Consider the following 21,040-nt stretch of genomic DNA (forward strand, 5'->3'; position numbering starts at 1 on the left):
TATTCAAAGAAATTTTAGTTGATTAATCATAGGTCAGTAAATGAAATCATTTACATTTACATTAATTTGCATATGAATACAACAATATTTATGGTCCACTATGTTCCTACATGTAGGTGTTAGCTAGCCTGGATAGCTCAGTTGATTAGAGTGTGGTACTGATTATGCCAGGGTTGCAAGTTTGATCCCCATAGGGGACAGCTGCATATTCCTTCATTGCAGGGGGCTGGACTAGATGACCCTTGTGGTATCTTCCAATTCTATGATTCTATGTTATAGCAGGCACCATCTTGGAAGTGACATTTCCTGATGTGTGATAAAAAAAAGGGGAATAGGTTTTTTTAAGATTGTGCCTTCTACCTATAGATTTTGTAAGTTCTTCTAGTAAATATGTTCAACAGTCTTTTTTTAAGAAATAACTTGCTTAATTAATGACACCTTTTAATTAAATATTGTTAATTTATTTAATCTATCTGAATGTTATAGTCCTGCCTATATGCCACTTTTACGGCATCTTTGTGCTAAAGTCAATGGTTTGAACATGAGCAGCAAAGTGCTGGCTTTGTTTCTTCAATACTATGGGTGAGGGATATGTTCAGCAGTTTTCTTTCACATCACCTAAAAAAATATTTTTCAACAGAAACAGTTTCCCTCTGAGGTGGGTTTTAGGGGGACCATGCGGCAGTAGAGGGGGAGGAGACCAAGGGGGAAATTGGTTGCTTGAGCTGTTTTCCTCTTGCTCAACCTTTGTAACCTTTGGGATACAACTTCATGCTTATTGGTATTTAATAATATGTAGATGAATAATTTTCATTCAAGTTCTTTCACCTTTAAAACTTTAGTTGTTGGCTAAGAACAAGATAGAGACATTGTAGCAGGCCCAGCAGCACCACTCTGAATGCTAGGGCAAATGCTGGGGCCTATAGATGCTGCAGCAGCGACTGCCATTTTTACTACCCCAGAAGCTGATCTGCCAGAGGCATGCTGCCCCCAATGTGTTGCCTGGTCTGGTAAATATGATTGGGGGTCGGGGTAAGGTGCAGGCGTAGGCAGCAGCAAGGACAGAGAAGCAGCAAGTGAAATGTTGGCAGCTCCAGCTACTAACTTTCTTTTCCTTTGTGTGGAGGACACTCGGGTAGAGGACAGTTTGCTCAAAGCTTCCTCAAATTCGACACTAGGCATCAAGCTTAGATTTGAAAACAACTGATTTTGATATTTACAATATTGTCATTTGTTTTAGATTCCCCCCTAATTCTACACTAACTCTGTCTTCATTCTTTGTGTCATGTTTCTAATGGGAGGTAGGTGTGTTGCCTAGAAAGCAACACAGGTGATAGCAATTGCCTAATAGCTAAAACATCACCATGAAGAAGGGGGAGAAGTACAACTGTAACCAGGACTGAGTGAAGGATAAAAAAATTAATGGGTTTAAGTTACAGCAGAACAGATTTAAATTGCACAATGTTTGTAAGTAAAATTTTCATTGCTATGTATCCTTAGATTTGAGTACAGGGAGATTGAGGTATTGGGGTTTTTTATATAAAAAGATGAGATTTATATAACATCTGTCAAGGATAACAATTAAGAAAGTGAATATTTTGAATTATATATTTGTTAGATGTATTTGACTCTTGAGATAATTTGCAGTTAGAATTCTCTTAAAACCATGTCATCTGCCTTGATAGTGCAGTTAAAGCTTCTGTATAGTTTATTCTCTAGAGAGGAACCAATTTCCCCCAATATTGATAATTTTCTTTTTGTAATTAATCAGCAGGAGGAAAAAAATGTGTGTTTGTTTTGCTTATTTTTCACATATACTTCCTGCCTCCTTACCTCCTGATTTTTTGCTTTACAAACTACAAGGAGATTCTCACTACAGGTTTTAATTGCCTGCTGTTTGTCTTGCAGCCATTTGAGGATTTAGTACCCCCACACCTGTGTTTAGTATACTACCTTGAAATTAAAATGAGACACATTTTCAACTGCAACGTATTAGCTTTTCAAGTCTTGCTGTCTTTTAGAAGATTAGCATGTTTAAACATAAGGCATGTTTGAGGCAGGCAGTCATGAAATAGAATAAGTATTGACCTCAGTGCTGAAAAAGTTCAAGGTCCTCAAGCTAGTGGTTCCCAAACTTATTTTTCTCACTGACTACTTGAAAATTGCTGATTGTCTTGGCAGGCCACTGAATAACTTTTCTGCCTATTGTGGCCATTGATATGTGCTGCACCAGAGATCTTATGGTTTTTAATTGTATTTTATCAGACACACCACTGTGAACCACCTGAATGTAGCTTGTGGATCACTGGTGGTCCTCAGATCACTGGCAACCCCTGCTCCAAATTACTTCTCATCAGCCCTTACTTTTGGGTGATGATAAGGTACCTAGATTTGTAGACCAGCTGTTATTTTTCAGGAAACCATGTTCATTCCATGCAAGTGAAACCAAGTAGGTTTACAAGGCCCATTATCCGAATTAAATACCCCATGATCAGCTTGAATTGTTTCCATTAATTAACATTTATCTAATCAGCATAGGGTATCAAAGTGGGAGAAGGAAATTGTCTATATTATTGGGGGCAAAAATAAATGTACTTAATTTGTATTATTGCATGCTGTTGTAAGGAAACGAAGGATCCCCACATAATGGTATTTTTAGACACTGAGCTGTTGTGGTGTAAATGTGATAGAGCCTGGATATTTCTCCTTGCCTTCTTCACCTCCTTTTATCATACATGCATTCCTTGCTGCAGCCACTTGTTTATTTGCATTGTTACATGAACTGGCTATTCTGCAAATAAACATAATTGTTCTGATTGATACTTTTGCTTTTGTTTGATAACTCAGTGAGGCTCAGTATTTTGAACATCTGAAATGGTTGTTTCTAGTTTTGGCTTCTTTCATAAATATTGTTTGTGCCTGCTGTTGGGCCCAGAAACATTACAACTCGGACTCCTTGTTCTTAAATAAAGCAGTATTGCTGCATGGCCAGCACAATAGGAGTCTTTCGTACTGTGCTCTGTTTGTGTGTTAAAAATTTCCTGGAATACCCACCACCACCTTGTTTGATGCCTGTTCACAATATTGCACAATGGTGCCTTGAAATCATCTTTGTGAGCATATAGGTTCGTAGAAACTGATCAGTGTTACACTTCTGATGTCATATTCTTAAAATGTGTATAGGGAAATAGTTAAAATTTCCACAGGTTTGTTGTAACGTGGGAATATTCAGATGTTTAAGATGTTTGAACATAGCAGAAGAAAGCTGCGTCTGAAAAGCTTCAAATCTATTCCACTGTACAAAAATGTGTAACTGTGCCTATTTACTAACCACCTTCCTTCATGTATTTTCAAAACTAAGATGGGAAATGTCAGGGAATGGTCATAATTGGGTAAAGAGAAAGGATTGAGAAGTGGTATTAAATATAATGTGTAATGAGTCTTTTGTAGTAGGCTATTAATTTGCAACTGGCTATAATTTAATTGAATCGAAATGAAAGCTGCACTTTTCTTAGACCCTTGTAAAGTGAAAACTATTTTTTATCTGGAAACTCTGATCAGACTTTAATATTATGCTCTTACATTGACTTCTTCTTGGTCTTTGGCCCTATTGCCACAATCTCTTTGATTCTTGATTGTAACTCAGGATACACTACTTATTATACGTACCAGAACAGAATTGCCATGTCTCAATCAGCCTTTATATACAAAGTCACCTGTAATAGGTCTGAAGCTAGACAGATGAAGATAAGAAACCTCAGAGTTGGGGTTTTAGTAGTGAGATCTGTTTGAAAGTGTACACTGCAGTATTATAGCTCTAGCAAAAAGCTGTTTCAGTGGGAAAATTTAACATGTGAGTCTCTTAAGATACGATTTTTTCTGAAGCATCTTTTTCTTTCCTTTTCCCCCAGCTGAAAACAAGTCACCACCTCGTCCTTGTGGCTTGAATCATTCAGACTCTCTAAACAGAGGGGATCGCATTGATGCAGTGACACCAACGATAGGAAATAGCAACAACCAGTTGAACTCATTTCTTCAAGTTTATGTTCCAGACTACTCAGTGAGAGCCATCTCAGACATTCAATATGTCAAGGTAGGAAAAGGGGGAATGGGTAGCTATCTTCTACCAGCAAAATACATTTTTGGTTGGTTGGCTGCCCATAGCCAATAGTTGCCAACTGGTCCTAATGCTACTTTGGTAAAGTATTTAGAACTTGGAAGGAGCTATTTTGGACTGTTGAAACTCTTCATTATTTTTTTCATTATGAGGTACCATATTATTATATTATTCCACCTCTCCCAGGGAGGATCTATTCTGCACCCTACCCAAGGCATATTCCTTAACTGTATTTGCTCATGAATGATATGTGGATGCTGTTATAAAGAAGGGGCAGCAGCCACATCATAGCTACCAAGTCTCCCACATTCCCCGGGAAACCCCCGTTTTTCCAGCCATTTCCCGCTGGCAGCCCAGATTTTTTTTAAAAACCGTAAATCCCCCGGATTCTTACCGGCCCGGGGATGCTCCTTCTGCACATGTCTGAAGTCTGTGGACATGCGCAGAAGTGATTTCTGGCACTGCAGCCATTTTGGAAATGGGCAGAGCATGTGTAGAAGCGACTTCTGGTGCTGCTCTGCCCAGTTCCAAAATGGCTGCAGTGCAACTTCCAATCCCGGACTTTTCAATCTGGGAGTTTGCACCTATGAGCCACATGCTCCCTGTCCACATTCATCACACAATTTGCAATTAATATGTATGCTTCTTAATAGGTATTTTCACTCTAAAGTTCAGCAGCTGTTGATTTTTGGGGGGCTTCTGATGTTTCACATGTGCTTTTAAATTATATTATACATTGTTAATTGACTTTGGGCAGTTTGAATTTGAGATCTTGAATGAATTGATAGCCTTCAATTCTATATGTTCTAATGGGACCCATCTAAATGCATGTCCCATTCATATTCTGAGATGCAGCATCAGTTAGTTTGCCTTCACGAGAGGGGATCTTGTCATCTAGGAAGCCCAGGACCTCCATAAACACTGCCCAGGCCCCCAGGAGATCACTCTGGTGCTGCTAATCCAGCTGTTTGACCACCCCCAGAGGCCCCCACTCCATTATCTCTTGAGACAGATGGAAGCCAACAAATATGCATATTGAAGTTGAAAGTGGTAGTGCTGCATAGCCTAGGGAATATTACACATATTAATAAGCACCTCTGGTCACTTCTCATTTCTTCAGAACATGCTAATGGAGCAAATGCCTATTTACAACCAGGTGGATTGGAAGTAGCCTTCTGGAATACAGCTTAAGGCTCTTTCAAATACTTAGATATTGTGCTGCTCCAGCTTGTTCTTATCCCCAAGTAAAAGAGAAACTCTGTATTCATCTCAGTATCTAGTATTTCTCAGCAATTACCGTATTTACTCAAATCTAATGCTCACCTTTTTTGGCCAAATTATGTTGCAAAAATTAAGGTGTACATTAGATTCGATGGCACATTTACATTCACCAGCAAATACTTTTTTAGGTTTCAAGGTTTTGAAAATTGAGATGTGCATTAGATTCGATGGCACATTAGACTCAAGTAAATACGGTAGAATTTTGCAGACCACATCCATGCAAAGGAACGTGAAATGTGTCGTCGTCTACTACTACTACTAATTTGATATTTATACCCCGCCCATCTGCCTGGGTTTCCCCAGCCACATTTACATAACAACAACAACAACAACAACAATAACAACAACAACAGCATTTAAAAATGTTTAAAAGATCACATATATAATGCAGAACATGGCTCTAGAATGCTTATTTGTTTTTAAAAGGCTGCTGTCCACAGTATATACTAAATTGGCCAAATTCACCAGTTTTTAAAAATTGTATTACTCAAGAAATTGATAGGATAAAGAATCTCCTTGCTGTCTTTACCTTGCCATCCCCAGCATCTAAATTCAATAAGTTGATAAGAACTTGTTGCTTTCCTCGCACTTAACCGTGGTTTGCCTTAGTATTATGTGTGCACCAGGGCTACGTGTGATCGCACAACCATCTGGGTAACTCACATTAAAATTTGTGTCCATTTTGCTCTTGTCCTGGTCCTTCTGCTGCCATGTTAACCTGAGCTAAGCCATGGCTTGGTTTGGTTTGGTTTAGCACTATGTCTGATCCCATGCTCATGGCTTGTCTCCCGCAAACAAGCCACAAATCTTGCCTACAGCTCATGTTTTGACTGGAATGAGACAAGCTTCCTGGCAGCAGCAGCAGGACCAGGTGAGGAGTTAAATAGCCACAACTTTTACTCACTTAATTTTTGTTAGGCTGAACATTATGTGTGAAATGGGCATTTTTGTAAATGAGGTCATTTCAGGTGGTAATTTGTTGTATGGTATAAAGATTCAGATGCAACTAATTGATTTAATTTAGAGTGATAAACTTTGAGCTCTGTTTATATGAGAATTACTGCTCACTTCTTGTTTCCGAATATTTCTATGCCACTTGCTGGAGACCCTGGCTAAAATGAAGACAAGTCTCTTAAAAACTGCATAGTAAGCACTATCAACTAGGGGAATTGGATTACTTGGAGCCTTTTAGAAAACGCATCCGGTCAAAAATATATTTACTGTTCTTATGCACCATGAAACAATTCACTGTTGCTACACTGGAAATGTTGCAGGTCTGCATGCCTTGATTTTGAAGTAACAAGGACAAGTGGGGTTGGGATGAAATGTATGAAAACATTACAGTAGATATTACTGTACATTACAGTAGATACAGTTGTTCTCTGTATCAACAAATATTAATTTAATTATGGACTTTGTATCTTTCATGTGCTTTGCATAGATCTCAAGGCAGCAGTACCAAAATGCCCTAATGGCATCCCGGATGGATAAAACACCTCAGTCCTCGGACAGTGAAACCACTAAAATAGAACTGACTCTTACAGAACTGCATGATGGTTTGCCGGATGAGACGGCAAATCTTCTGAACGAACAGAACTGTGTAACTCACAACAAGTCCAACCACAGTATGCACAGTGAAGGCGCCATCTAGGAGCTGACACATAGCATCTTCCTCTTCCTCTGCCCTCCATCCCAACCCTTATCTTCATCAGGACCAGGCCTCATTCCTTCCCCTTGCCTTCTACCTGACTGCAAACACCATTATTATGTGCTTATTAAGCTGTGCTGCATCCAGTGCTCTGAGACCAAAGACTTTATGCTGATCCTGAGGGCAGAAAAAGAAGCAAGAACAAGGAGCTCAGAGAGAGAGGTGGATGCAGAGAGGGAAAAGCAACCAACACCGAAGCAAAACTTGGGAACGGTGAGCCACCCTTCTGGGGTGAATGGCAAAATTCTTCCTAGTGGAGTAGAATCACGTTTATTTTTCCAGCTGTATTGATCCTTCTAATGTATGCAACAGTTTAAACCTAAAGCTGTGTTTTATTTTTTCAAAAGAGAGATCATGATTGTTTTTGTTTTAAAAAAGAAGTATTTTGCAGTTTTAAGTGTTGCAGGACCTTCCCAGTTCTTTTGTATTGTTCTTGAATTTGCTCCAGTGTTCCCATTTTCCCCATATTGTTCTGTTTTCCCCTTGTTGAAATGACAGACTGGTACTAGAATGTATTTGTTTTCTAAAGAACAAAGAATGAGTGAAACTTAAAGGATTTCTGGCATATCTCAATTGGGAGACTGGGAAAAAGGTGGTATTCTCCCTTGTCTAACCTTTAAGGAAGGAGGTATTTTGGTGTCGTGGATGTAACACCCCCCCCCAAAGGCCATGTTTTAGAGTTCATAAATGTCAGAAAATGATGTGTGTGCCATATGAAGTTGATTGATTTTTCAGAGGTAATAATTCCCCCCGGAGAATTACATAAGGTTTTTATTTATTATGGGGGGATAAATGATGGCAATCCCTACCATCTCCCCTGGGCTGAGTGCATACTTGTTTATATTTTCAGAGTATGGGGTGCCATCATAGTCAATGTGCTCCTTACTTTGAGATGACACAATATAAGCAGGATAGAATGTAAGAGATGTTAGTCCACCAGCGACTTCAAACCTTTTATGTAATGCTGCTGCTGTTACGCTGCTATGCTTGAGAGCCAAAGTAAATCGTCCCAAAGTTTTGCTTCCTGCAAGATGCACTTCACTGTGGATGCTGTCCTCTTTTAGGTTTGGCAAAAGCCTTTCAGTATAAAATCAACTTATAGTTGATGGTATGTGTGGGCGTGATGGTGTCTGTTTCAGTGAAGGTATTGGAGAGGCGCATCTGAAAGCTTTTCTATTCTTCTGCTGGTTCTCCCTTTTAGGAGCCACCTTTTTAACCTACTGTTTTAAATTAGCTCTATGGGACAACTGTTTGGGCATGGAAGATGGACGAGGAATACCTTCAGGACATTCTCAGCTCCCACACCTCAGGACACTGATATTTACTGTGGGAGTATTTGGAGGAATGTTCCTTTAGGGGTTCTCTGAATTTGAACAACCTGCCTTGACATCATTGTGACTCTGGGTTGCCTTTTGTCTGTTCTTCTTGCTTATAAGAAATATGACTGTGAAAACAATATTAATCTGTTGCTGAATGGGCCTGTTCTGCACAACAGTCTCTGAGCTAACTTCCAGACTCTGTTACTCAATTTCCCCCCTTCTTCTGCTCCACCCCCATTATTTCTGCTTTGCCAGAATCCTGGGTGATAGGGATGCCTCCGATTCTATGACGCAGAAGTAGTTTTGTGCATGCTGGGATGAGCTTAATGTGAATTCCCCACTGTTCTCCTTATGGAAATGCTCTGGGTAAAGGTATGCACCCCTCCCCACCTTTACCCCTCCGATACCTCCCTGGATGAGTTTATGGAGACAAATAATTCATTCTATTCTTATTCAGCAATTTAGTCTGCGTAAGGCTGTACTTGCTTTGTTTCACGGATGCTCATAAAAAGAGGAATGGTAAGGAGGAAATTTAGCTTACGCTACCCCACCTCAAATCCCCATTAAACCTAAGTGAAGAGGCATCTCCAGTTATGACATTCAGTATAATTAGAAAATTTGGACATTTTCATTTATTAGCATAAATCTTTTTTAATGTAGTTGTGTTATTCATGCTGCTCTTTACAGCCAGCTTTAAGGAAGGGCAGACAGGCCTCTGAGACAAAGAGCCCACAATGTGTTATGCTTCCTGCCAAAGCAGTAGAACAAAGGTAAGCTCAAATTTTGGAATGAAATGATGTCATTATAGCTGACACACTTCAACAGTTGGGAAGTGGAGAATGTTCTTGATCAAGAATGGGATTCTCAATTGCTCGTTTCTTCATTTCAAGCAGCAGCTCTTTGTCTTGCAGAATGTTTTATTCCCCATAACACATGTTGGATTCTACAACCACATTGGTGCTGACCCAAATTATTTTTTCTGGCTTATCATGATTGGCTTTTCTAGTTATCTTTAAGGGGTTCAGTGCTTATCTTAAATTCATGTAATTATTAATTAGGCCTAGAATAAACCATACAAAGCTTGCAGGGTAAAGGCAATCTTCCATAGCCTAGCCCAGGGGTAGAAAACCTATGGTCATCCAGATGTTGTTTGGGTGGGGTGGGGACTTCCCCGTCAGCCCCACAGAAAGCTCAATGGTCAGGGATAATAGGAGCTGTAGTCCACTAACATCTGGAGACCCCCCCAAGTTCCGCACTTGTCCCCGGCCTAGAAGTTGGAAGGCAACATCTCTCCCTGAAAATTTTGTAGTACAGAAAAAAATGAGGGCCAGGCCATGTGAATTAAAGGTCACCAGCCCATGTCAAGATATAGGAAGATGTTCTCTGTTCAAATATGCCTCTTATTTTGTACAGCATTGTGAAACTCTGTTCCTTAGTGCAACATCTACATAGCAGTTGCCCTCTACTTTCTGGCAAGTGATATTCTTCATGGCTCTAGAAATATTATTTATCTTATTTAAACACTGTGCTTCTCATGGTATATTTTAGAACAACTGTTTCACTGGCTTTTACAGGTACATTTGTGGGGAAATGTTATTTGCATTACTTGAGAAAGTGACCTTGAAAAGAACCGTGCTTTCACTGTTCCTGTTTCTTTTGTCAAGTGTAGTCAGCAATTTAGTAGCTGGTAGCAGCCATTCAATCTTCATGTTCTAATGTGAAATTAGATGCAGCTTTTATACAAAATTGATTTTGAGGTGAGGTTTCTGACAATATTTTAAATGTCTTTGAATTAATTTTGTACTCTTTGTTGTGAATTGGAGACCTTGTACCTGTGTGTTGCCAAGCCTTACTAAAGAGAGAATTTGTTCTTGATAACTGTTATGTCTTCAAATACAAGAGTGGTGTTACTGGCCCAGACAGCATGTGAACTGTTGGAGCAAGGGAGGTAGCACCTCCTCCTCCTTTTCCAAGCTTGCTACCTCAAGGAGGCCTGGGACCTGCCATTTAGCTGCCCAGCCAAAACATTCAGACCCATTAGAATGTGTAAGCACTAATCAGAAAGTATGGCTGGAGCTCAGGGTGAACAAATGAAGATGGAAGTAGTAAAATGTACAATTCACTTCGCAGATTGGCTTTCCCAAGTCCCAAAGGTAATCTTGAGTATGCAAAACTGTCTTTGCACAAATGGGCTCTGTTACATGTCATAGGAAGTCATGTTTTATGGCCCACAAGCAATGTGCTGGTGATTGCTGCTGAATTGCTCCCATTTTTCTGCACCCTACTCAGGAGCAACAACCAGAAGCCTTGGGCATGTGAACTAGCACTTGAGGTTTGGTTTCTCCCAAACAAAAAAACCATGAAAGTAAGCCAAGATTTGGACGTCACAATAAATCAAGGCCCATGGTTTGTTGCTCCTGGCACCTGGGAGGTTGGAGACAAGTGTGAGTGATTCAGGACCATGCATTGAGAAGCTGTTAATTCCTGGTAAGTAATGGCTCACAGCGGCTGCAAACGTGCAGCGTGGTTAGTGGTTCTTAATGGGTTTGACATTATTCATTAATGTTTCCTGTTTTTCCTATCTAGTTTTCTTTTTAATGCACCTTCATGCCTAGATATCTATGAATTGCATCCAGACAAAAATATACGGTAGTTATTTGACTATTTCAGGTGAATGGAAAAAGTGGCAAGTTTACCTGTTCCCCACCCTCTCCCATGCCCTCACCAATATTTGCCACAGCCTAACACTAGAGGGAGCTCTTGATATTTTAATTGGTAGGAAATGTGTGATAATGTACCTGATGAACACTTCACTTCCATGCAATAATTAAAGATCTTGACTACATCATTCAGTCCGGACTTGGCTATTGTAAGTTGATAGAACCTTTATTGGGGAATCCAGGGAAACGAATGTATTGTCATTGGGTCTGCCCGAATGTCACCTAGACAACAATTTTGCTCTACTTTAGTAACTTTGGCTCCATGTAATCTCTGAGCATTAAGTGTTCTGCTTTTGCTGCCATTGCATTGGAGAATGTGCTAAGGTACGATTGGGTGCTACCTCACATACAAGACCTCCTGCATAGCGGATGCTCTAAAATTGTGCCTGCCATGTGGTGAGCTGCATATGTGCACTGACCACATGGTTTGTCTGCATGCTGCTATAAAACACTGCTGTAGGTTATAATTGACTACATAGTACACCACTGAACATGAAGAACCCACCAAATGGATGGTTTGAAAGCTGTCCATGTATATGCAGTCCTCCTCATGATTGGGTATTTTGATTTGTCCCCTGGAATATTTGTTCAGAAGAGAATTATACACCTAAAGCTTTGGATGTCTAGAACCCTTTCCGTCGAATGCTTATATGTGGGTGCCAGTGGGGCGTAGCCAGCCGACACATCAAGATTTGAGGACATGATCTCATTTCCCTCACATATTCAGTCAACATACGAAGGAGATTTGTTTGTTTTTTATCTGAAGACTTCTCTGGCGTCAGGCATGGCTTGATTGAACTGAAGAGCATAGGAACAGTAGCTAGTCTAAGTGGTTGCACTTGACTATAATAATTGCTTTATTCTGTTAGCTCTGATGTCCAGTTGTCAAGATACTCAGAACACTGTGAAAGTTTGCTCTGTACCTTGGTCTGCTGTGATAAAATGAGCTTCAAATTCTTTGAAAACAAGATAAAAAAATTCCTTCAGTAGCACCTTAAAGACCAACTAAGTTTTTATTTTGGTATGAGCTTTCGTGTGCATGCACACTTCTTCAGATAGTATCTGAAGAAGTGTGCATGCACACGAAAGCTCATACCAAAATAAAAACTTAGTTGGTCTTTAAGGTGCTACTGAAGGAATTTTTTTATTTTGCTTCGACTCAGACCAACACGGCTACCTACCTGTAACTTTGAAAACAAGTTTTGTCTTTTGGGCAAAGGTCTGAAATAATTTTGACCAGCTAAATGAACAAGCCACTTAATTTTTCTGGTGAAATCCAATTTAAAGATTAAAACAATTTGCTTGATGTTCTGCTTTCAGGAATGCCTGCTCTCTGGGATAAAGCACTTTCTGGGTTCTTCAAAACACCACATCCTACTTGGACAACTCTAGTAACTGGTGAATAGGTGTTTGTTTATTCTGGCACATGGAACTGCATCCCCTTCTCCTATCATTTTTCTACTGTGGTTCTCTTCTTACCTTCTCCTGGAATGTACACATGATGAGCCTCATATAGCTTCTCCCCACTCCTGGGCTTATTCCAACTGAGGTCTTTTATTATGAGCAGCCACATGGATAGTCTGCAACACCAATGGGAATCAGGTGTTGTTGGACTCCCATCATTTACAATGGTGACTGGGGCTGATGAATGTTTAACAACATCTTGAGGGCCACATGTTCCCTATCCCTGGTGATGTGCAGACTTGCTTGTTTGTCTTTTTCTTTCTATGGACTTGATTATATGCCATTGAATTGGGCTCCTAACCAACTGTAATTTCTGCCAGTAGTTTTGTGAGTCAGTTGCTTCTTAAAATGCATGCATGAATCAAGTTAGCAATGGCATTGTTTCTGCAAAGAAATGGGTCCTCCAGAAGTGCATTTCATTTTGCTTGTACACAAGGCTATTCTACATCCACATAGTCTTCCTCTAACCCTTTCCCACCTATGCCTCAAGTGATTGTCCTCTTTACCTTGTCACAATGCTGGAGGCTGAAATTCTTTCTGCAGAAGTGCCTGTGTAGCTGCTTTGACAGTGCTGGTAATACCAGCATTTCAGCAAAGTGCTTGAAGCACAGATAATCTTCTAGAATACATTTTTACAGAATTAGTTTTACAGCAAAAAGCCTCAAGTTCTGAAGATAATGATGTAAGGAATGCAGGATTACGGGTCATTATTGTGTAAATGTTGGGATGAGCTGGGAAGTGGTGGCAGCTGTCACTTGAGGTTTTTGCAGTCTTTCTCTTGTTTCTTTGCTCCTGCATACAGGATTGTACTGATGCTCTCAGTTGCGGTGTCACTGTGAGTAGTAGCTTGTTACTGAAATCTTGGCCATTTTCTCTCCTTTGGTACAAATCACAGTGAGAGGGTAGGGTGTGTTATGACCGTCTGAAAGAGATGCCATAGTTTTGCAAGGGACTCTCAGCAAATTTGGTTTATCTGGTGTGCAGTTAGGTGAAGTCTACTGTCACTTGTTTTAACTGACCACTTGGGACAAAAGTGTGGCATTTTGTGACTTGTCTTGTTTCCTGGCTTTAATTTATATTGGTTTGACTTAACATTGTAGAATTCTGTGTTTATGCTGCCTGGACAAGTTAATATTGCAAGTGGTGGTATTGGACCAGATTCAACAAAATAGTTGCACTTGCTAGCATGACAAGGCTTTCCCTCCCTCTGCCCCCCCAAAAGCTAGCGCTCTCTCTCTCTGTGTCCCCACCCCTCTGTGTGTGTGTGTGTGTGTGTGTGTGTGTGTGTGTGTGTGTGTTGAGGGACACCCCCCCTAACACGTGGTTGGGGGAGATCATCACGCAAGCAGAAATGCTTGCATTGATGGAGCAATCTCCTTAGCACTACTTTGAATACCATCCAATATTTCTATCTAAAGAACTTGCTGCTCACTGTAACTTGCTGACTTGGACAGAACTACGACACACTTGCAATCCATCAAATCAAGATTTAAACTTTGACACACTTAGATTTACACAAACTGTTGAAGGATGTTTGGAGGTTGAAACTCGAAGCTCTTAATTTCTTAGAGCAATAAAATACTGCTTAAGCTCAGTGTTTGGAAGAGCTCCAATAGTGAACAAAATATATTCTAACTGGTAGGCTACAGAGTTCTCTGTTCTGCTCAGACCAACCAAGGGAATTAGCTGAACCCTGGAATCTTGTCTCAAGCCAAGCTTTTCTACACAGTAAATATTTGTATGCTGCAGAGTTTTTCCAGTACTTATCCTATGCCTTTTTAAGGCCTTACAATCTGTCTTCATATATTGCTGTATTCCAAAGCTTCTATAGATTTGTCTTCTTTTCTGGGATCTTTGTCAAAATCTTCCGAAGTTGTAGTATTCTGACAACAGTATTCTACACTGTTTGTTTGTATAAACCCTGAAAAAGCACAAATGAAATGTACACATTTCATAAGCCAATTGATATCCTGTTGGAGTATATACTTAGTGGTGTTGCAGATTTCCAGTTTCTTCTATTTTGAACCTGATTAATTTTTATATTTTTGTGATTTTATTGGAAAACAGTTTATTTTTTATTTCCTTTAGATAAATGATTTTTTTTTAACTTTCATGTTTAAGTGGTCCCCTCCCTTGCATGCTTAATCTTTTTTTATTTACAGGGGGGGATGTGCATTGGTGACATTATTATTTTTTTAATTAGCAGTTTTGAGTAAAGGAGCCCTGAAAGGATGTGTGTTCTTTATGTTTTGTTTGGCTTTATTAATTGTTAGCAATGGTCTTGTAGATTATCTATTTTACTTTCCTGTTGTAGGGAGCAGGAATTCTGATGGATATGCACTAATTTTTTCTTGAATAGCTTTGAATAACCAGTGCAAGTGTTTCGTTCCCGATGTGTCATATCCAAAATATACACTAGCATGGTTTCTCTTTATTTTACAGTGGTACCTCTGGTTGTGAACGAGATCCGTTCCGGAGGCCTGTTCACAACATGAAAAGGCCGCATCCTGAAGGGCCATGTCTGCGCACACGCATGATGTAATTCAGCGCTTCTGCGCATGCGCAAAGTGCAATTTAGTGTTTCTGCAGATGTGCACGCCCCGAACCCGGAAGTAACCCGTTCTGGGACTTCCGGCTTCAGCGCATCCGTAACCTGAAAAGACGCATCCTGAAGCGGATGTAACATGAGGTATGACTATACATGGGTTTTGTTGGGTTTTGGGTAGAGGAGTGTATATGGGACAACGTGCCTGGCATCTATTTGTAAAATAGGCTTGTTTGTGGAAGGAAGATGTAAACTTTTGAGATTCATACTACTTATTAGCTAGAATGTAGCTAAGTAGAGACCATCAAAAAACATTTACACACACTAAATACCTGCTTTGTGAGTGTTGTAGCTTACTCGATGAATTATTGCGTAACTCTCATATGTCCCCCCCCCCTTTGCCGAAACAACAATCTATTGACTCTTCTAATCCGAGTGCTCTGACCAAGGGAATGCAGGGAGATGATTGAGAAAGAACAGGGTTGGGGGAAGGGGAAAATATGAAGGCAGCATAACTTACCTTCTGCATGATTGGATGCAAGCATTGCACCTATTGCCCACCCACTGCTGGCATATAGCGCTCTGAGAAGACTGCCTATGAAGGAATGTGCCTCTTGGATTGGACTAAAAAAAGATTCCCCACCAATGGGTCACAGTATTTTTTGCCACACTGTTCATGCAAAAAAGCCAACTTCTGCTGTTTATAGCATTTAGTCTCTGCTCTCAGGCTTACAATACTGTCCGTTAGAGCTGTTTACTTTGTTTGAAAGAATAGCAAAGCATAGTCTGTACACTACTTGGAAAGGCATGTTCTCCATATTATATGGTAAAGGGTCCTTACCACAGTTTGATCCTAAGACGCTGAAAGCAAGTATAGCAGCAGGATTTAGGAAGGCACATTAAGAAAGAAATTTGTAAACAGTGATATTCAGTCAACCAAACAGTTTCCAAAAGATTTGTAAAACTAGTCTTCTACATAAACTTTTTGAGCATGTTGTAGCCTAGGGTGGTAATATACTGCCCTAAAGGCTTACTTGGATTGCCACTGTGTTGGCCCTCCGGCACTGCTCAAAGAAGGAAGATGTTTGAGGTAGAATGGAGTCAGAAAGGGTTTCAGCTGGAGTTGATGTCACAGACCCAAATATTATTGTATGCTGACAAACTTAAGTTAAAGGCGGCAGCAGTGGCAGTTAATATCACTTAAAAATAAGGCAAAGGGAGGATGGTCAAAGAGGCCAGATAAATAATGTTATGCTTAAGAAGTAAAATGTAGTCAACAGTCTTTGCAATGTTCCAAGTGCTCCTTCTGCACAGTCATAAATGAATTCAGTTTTCTTACGGTGTTTGGGAAAGTGTGGCTCTTTGCTTGGCATCTCTGCAAGAGCCTGGAAATACACTTGTATTCTGTCTTCCTTGTCTAAGGAGATTGAAGTGGTATACATACATAATTCACCCTTTTATCTTCACAACCACCTGGATTGCTGGTAGTACATGTGAAAAGAATCTGTGGGTCTGAGTAGACCACAAGCTTAACATGTGTCTATACTGTGATGCAGCAGCAAAATGGCTAATGCTATTCTAGGCTGCATCAACAGAAGTATAGTGTTCAGATCAAGGGACGTAATAGTATTACTCTATTCTACCTTGGTCAGACCACAGCTGGAGTACTGTGTCCAGTTCTGGGCACCACAGTTTATGCAGGATGTTGATAAGTTGGATTGTGTGCAGAGGAGGGCAACTTAGATGATCAAGGGGCTGGAAACAAAGCCTTATGAGAAGCAGTTGGGTATGTTTAGCCTGGTAAAGAGGAGATGGCCATCTTCAAGTATCTCAAGGGCTGTCACATGGAGAACGCTGGTTTCCTCCTCCTGCTCTGGAGGCTAGGACTTTAACCAATGGATTCAAGTTACAAGAACGGAGATTCTGACTAAACATCTGGAAGAACTTTGACAGTAACAGCTGTTCAACAGTGGAACAGACTCCTACAAGACGTGGTGGGCTCAGCTTCCTTGCAGGGTTTTAAGCACAGGTTGGAGGGCAATCTTTCTTCTATTATCTAGTTGAGATTTCTGCACTTCATGGGGTTGGACTAAATGACCCTCAGGGTCTCCTCCAATTCTGTGAAAAGCAGCAACCCTTTTACAGATTGTTTCCAAAATTCTCCTAAAAGTGCTGCTAGAAATTTAAGATTGACACAATAAAATTCTGCTGATACAAATGTAAGAACTAGGGTATTTTTCTGATGTAGTATGCAAATGCCTCTTCTCATGGTCTTAATTTTGCTTCTTGACTTTCCAGTTCTTTTCCTCACTTATCTGTCACTTGTCGGTGGTCATTTTTCTGTCCATTTTCACTAGCTTCAGCAGAAGGATAAAAGCAAGATAGTAGCCTTCCTATTTCTTAGCTTGGAAGGCCAAGGCCAAGCTGGTTTCAGCTAGGGAGGCCTTCTACTCATTTATGAAAATGCCATATGTTCTTGTGGCTGGAATTTGTAAGGCTGGACTTGTAGACATCTGAGAACACTGATATCTTGCCTATAGCCAGGATATCTTCCAGTATTGATTAAGAAAAGAGCACTATTTCGCTCTTGCTGTGCCTTACCAGTATGTATCCAGCTCAACACCAGATCACTAATTCTGCTGATCACTAATAGTTACCAGCTAGACCACTGTCAAGTTAACTAATGGTCTCCAATTCTGCTCCCGTTTTCTGGGCAGGGGACCTTATCCATACTACTCTGATGGAGTCTTGAGCTTACTCTAGTATATTTACTTTTAATGCATATATCTAGATTCTATGGTATCAGGCTGCTGTCTGTCTCCCAGCCATCATTGTTGGGAGAAGATTATAAATCACATTGTATTCCACGCTGTATACAGGCTTTTCTAGTTGTTATAACAAGTGTTAGGCAAGCAGTATGAAGGGAGGTTTAGGAGAAGTAAATTTGTCAGTGTTAGACAGACATTAAAACAGCTTATTATGAAACCTCATGATTTATTTAGTTTGCAGGTCCATCACAGGAGCACCAGCTTCTCCTGCTGATTTACAGTCCATCGTATTTTAATAATGGAATAGAACTAATTACAATCAAGTGATTCAAAATAAAACTTCTAATACTTCAAAATAGGACTCTATTCAGTCTTTCAAACTTCAATGGCACAGAAGTAAGGAACTCTATACCTTGGGGAACAGTTTACTTCCCTGCTTGTATGAATAAGAAAGAAAACCTGCCCTGCGTTGCAGGATAATTCAGAGGAAAATGTGCTTTAACTTAACAGCCTGCACTTACAGCCAGAATGCTATGCCAGGCCCTCAGAACCATTTACAAACAATATGGATCAGCCCTTCAACCATTTTCATTCTAGGAATGGCAGTAACACAGAGTGGCAGCAATAAGGATGTTTTGCTAAGGGGGGGCTTCTTCCTCTACATAAAGGCTCTACCCAATCTCCTATGACTCCATATCGGAGACTAGAACGGCTGCCAGCTGAAACACTGCATCTTACAGGTTGTTATTCCTAATTTGAGCCTAAAGTTAGCCACAGGAAGAGGCTAGGAAAGGTGACACAAACCTTTTCTCTTCACAAACTGTATAGCTCTTGATCACTGTGGGTTAGACAGAAATACAGTATTAATCTTTAACTGAGACCTAATCAAAATACAGCATGACAGTATCTCTTACTAGCAGAGATAAATTCAGAGTGTAGAACAAGCACACGGTATAAGGACCCATTTGAAGGTCATATAATACATGCACCACATGCCAAGACTAGGGATGATAAAAGCTTTGGGATCTCAGCAGAAGAAGAACTAGCTACCATATTTTTCGCTCCATAGGATGCACTTTTTTCCTCTTCAAGAGTAAGGGGAAATCTCTCTGCATCCTATGGAGCGAATGCCATGGCTCCAGCAGCGGGATCCCTCGGCGGCTGCTGCACTCCGAGCAGAGGGATGCCTCTGCCGCCGAGCCAGTGCCTCTCCCAACTGCAGGCTCCGATCCCTGATCTTGCTAGTGGCAGAGGCGGGGGCGCTCCTTTCGGCCCGCCCCCGCCCCCCCTGCCTCTGCCCATCGCAAGAGCAGGGAACGGAGCCTGCAGTCAGGAAAGACACTGTCTCTCTACCAAATGCAGGCTCCAATCTCTTGAGAGCGGCAGAGCTGGATGGGCGGACGGAGAAGCGGCCAAAGGAGCCTTTTCTGTTGCATCCAGGGGGGAAAGGAAGAGCAGCCCGGGGGGGGGGGGGGAGGAGATGTTTGACAGGGAGCAGGGAAGCATCTCCTCCGCTACCCCGCGCCACCGCCGCGTTCAGCGAGAAGTGGGGGGCAGTGGAGGGATGCTGCTCGTTCTTCCCCGCCAACCCTGTTTGCAAATACAAGCCTGCTTTCGCAAATGGGGTTGGTAGTGAGCAACCAGCAGCATCTCCGCCCGCCCCTCGCCATGTTCAGCGAGAAAGCTGGTGTTGGAAAGGGGCGGGGGAGGCAGGGGAAGCTGGACTGGTCCCTCCACCGCCGCTGCCTCCTTTGCGACCCCTCCAGCGACCCCCTCCCAGCCTTTTAGAGGAGGAAAACCAGAAAAACATTTTTTTCTTGTTTTCCTCCACTAAAAACGAGGTGTGCCCTATGGTCCGGTGCGCCCTCTGAAGCGAAAAATACGGTATCAGCCAGATCAAGAATTTGTGGCATGATAGTCTTTCTTGAACCAGTCCAAAACAGAAAGAGCAGAAGCAGAACTGCACTAGAAGGAGATTAGAGGAGTAAACCATTTCAAAAACAAAACTTGTGCTTGATGGGGGTCGATTTAACCCTGGAATTGCCACCATTTCCATGCATACAGTATTATATATTAGGATACATCTTTCCCCCAAAGGAGTCAAAGGGTATCAGCTGTGAGGAACTGGTATTGGGCTACTGTGATTGCTGCAGGACCCATGGCAGGCTCACTGCACCAATTCCAAACCATGTCTTGGAGGCAGTTTTGAAATGCACAAGAAAGAGGAGCAAAGACCCACAAGCAGCTCTTCCTTCCCATGTTCTATAGGTAGAGCAAGCAATGCAGTTAGGCATCTGTATGTGGTCCTACCCTCACTCAGTGCAAAATCCTTTACAGTTGGAATAAGTCTGTAAAGAATAAAGGGTTTCTGATTAGTGTTAATTTTGTTGTCGTCCCCACCCCATACCCCAGGACTAGTGAGATTCTGTTCCTGCTAATCACTGCTATAGCCACGCTTTGGCAGGTTGTGTTCAGATTTCATTTCTATTCTTCTTCCTCCTCCTCCTCTTCTTCATCATCATCCTCATCATGGCAATGTGTGATTTCTTGGGGAGTTTGAGGGAAGAGGTTGGGTGGTTTAATCTCACTCACAGAACGGGTCAGCTGGTGTCGTTTGTCAGAATCTTTGAAGTCCCCTGATGTGCGGTTTCGGGTGGCCATAGGTGACTCTGTCTCATTGATATCCACATGAGTGTGCTCTACTGTTGACTCGTGTGGCATCTGCATGGAGACATACATACCATTGTTCAGAGAAGATTAGCATTGTCACCCGAGAAGAGCTGGCTCAGTTAGGCCAGTGCCCCATCTAGTTCTAATGCATTCTAGTGCATTAGAATGTCCCTCACTCTATTCAGACTTGGATAGTGCATGTACTTCTCTGAAAGTTGTTACTGTTCACCTGCAGCTTCATGGATTTCAACTCACCAGCACATGGGCAGCTCTGAAGAGGTAACTGAAGGGATAATACAGAAGGTTGATGAATGATGCTGCATAGAGGTCTGCGTAGCGCATCACTTGGCTGGCAAAGAGTGTCTGTCGGGAGCCGCTTCGAAACAGGCTTCCCATCATTCCATAGCACATGTCCATGTCATGAGTCACTTTCTAAAATCAGAGGGCA

The 21,040-nt window shown here is 41.3% G+C and overlaps 2 protein-coding genes across 10 annotated transcripts in view; one reads left to right on the forward strand and one right to left on the reverse strand.

Moving 5' to 3' along the window:
- CNNM2 (cyclin and CBS domain divalent metal cation transport mediator 2) overlaps positions 1 to 15,186 on the forward strand; it is a 119,524-nt gene extending 104,338 nt beyond the window's left edge. Inside the window, exons 7-9 of one of the 2 annotated variants that reach the window (XR_004693640.2) lie at positions 3,912 to 4,093; positions 6,840 to 7,319; positions 15,052 to 15,186. Coding sequence is in view for 1 of the 2 variants with exons in the window: in XM_035132645.2 (XP_034988536.2) it covers positions 3,912 to 4,093; positions 6,840 to 7,049 (392 nt within the window). In the remaining variant the exon portion in view is untranslated. Of the gene's footprint in view, positions 1 to 3,911; positions 4,094 to 6,839; positions 7,467 to 15,051 lie in introns of those variants that run through there. The other variant, XM_035132645.2, reaches the window with a different exon arrangement.
- Positions 1 to 21,040, reverse strand: part of NT5C2 (5'-nucleotidase, cytosolic II) — a 91,775-nt gene that overhangs the window by 3,153 nt on the left and 67,582 nt on the right. For 5 of the 8 annotated variants that reach the window (XM_035132647.2, XM_035132648.2, XM_060274711.1 and 2 more), the window contains 2 exons: positions 20,848 to 21,024; positions 19,397 to 20,643 (listed from right to left, as the gene is read on the reverse strand). In XM_035132647.2, the coding sequence (XP_034988538.1) occupies positions 20,407 to 20,643; positions 20,848 to 21,024 (414 nt within the window). In that variant the 3' untranslated portion in view covers positions 19,397 to 20,406. Of the gene's footprint in view, positions 1 to 14,769; positions 18,761 to 19,396; positions 20,644 to 20,847; positions 21,025 to 21,040 lie in introns of those variants that run through there. The other 3 variants (XM_035132651.2, XM_035132650.2, XM_035132649.2) reach the window with 3 other exon arrangements.

This window comes from Zootoca vivipara, chromosome 5 (assembly GCF_963506605.1).
Source record: "Zootoca vivipara chromosome 5, rZooViv1.1, whole genome shotgun sequence".
Lineage (NCBI taxonomy): Eukaryota > Metazoa > Chordata > Lepidosauria > Squamata > Lacertidae > Zootoca > Zootoca vivipara.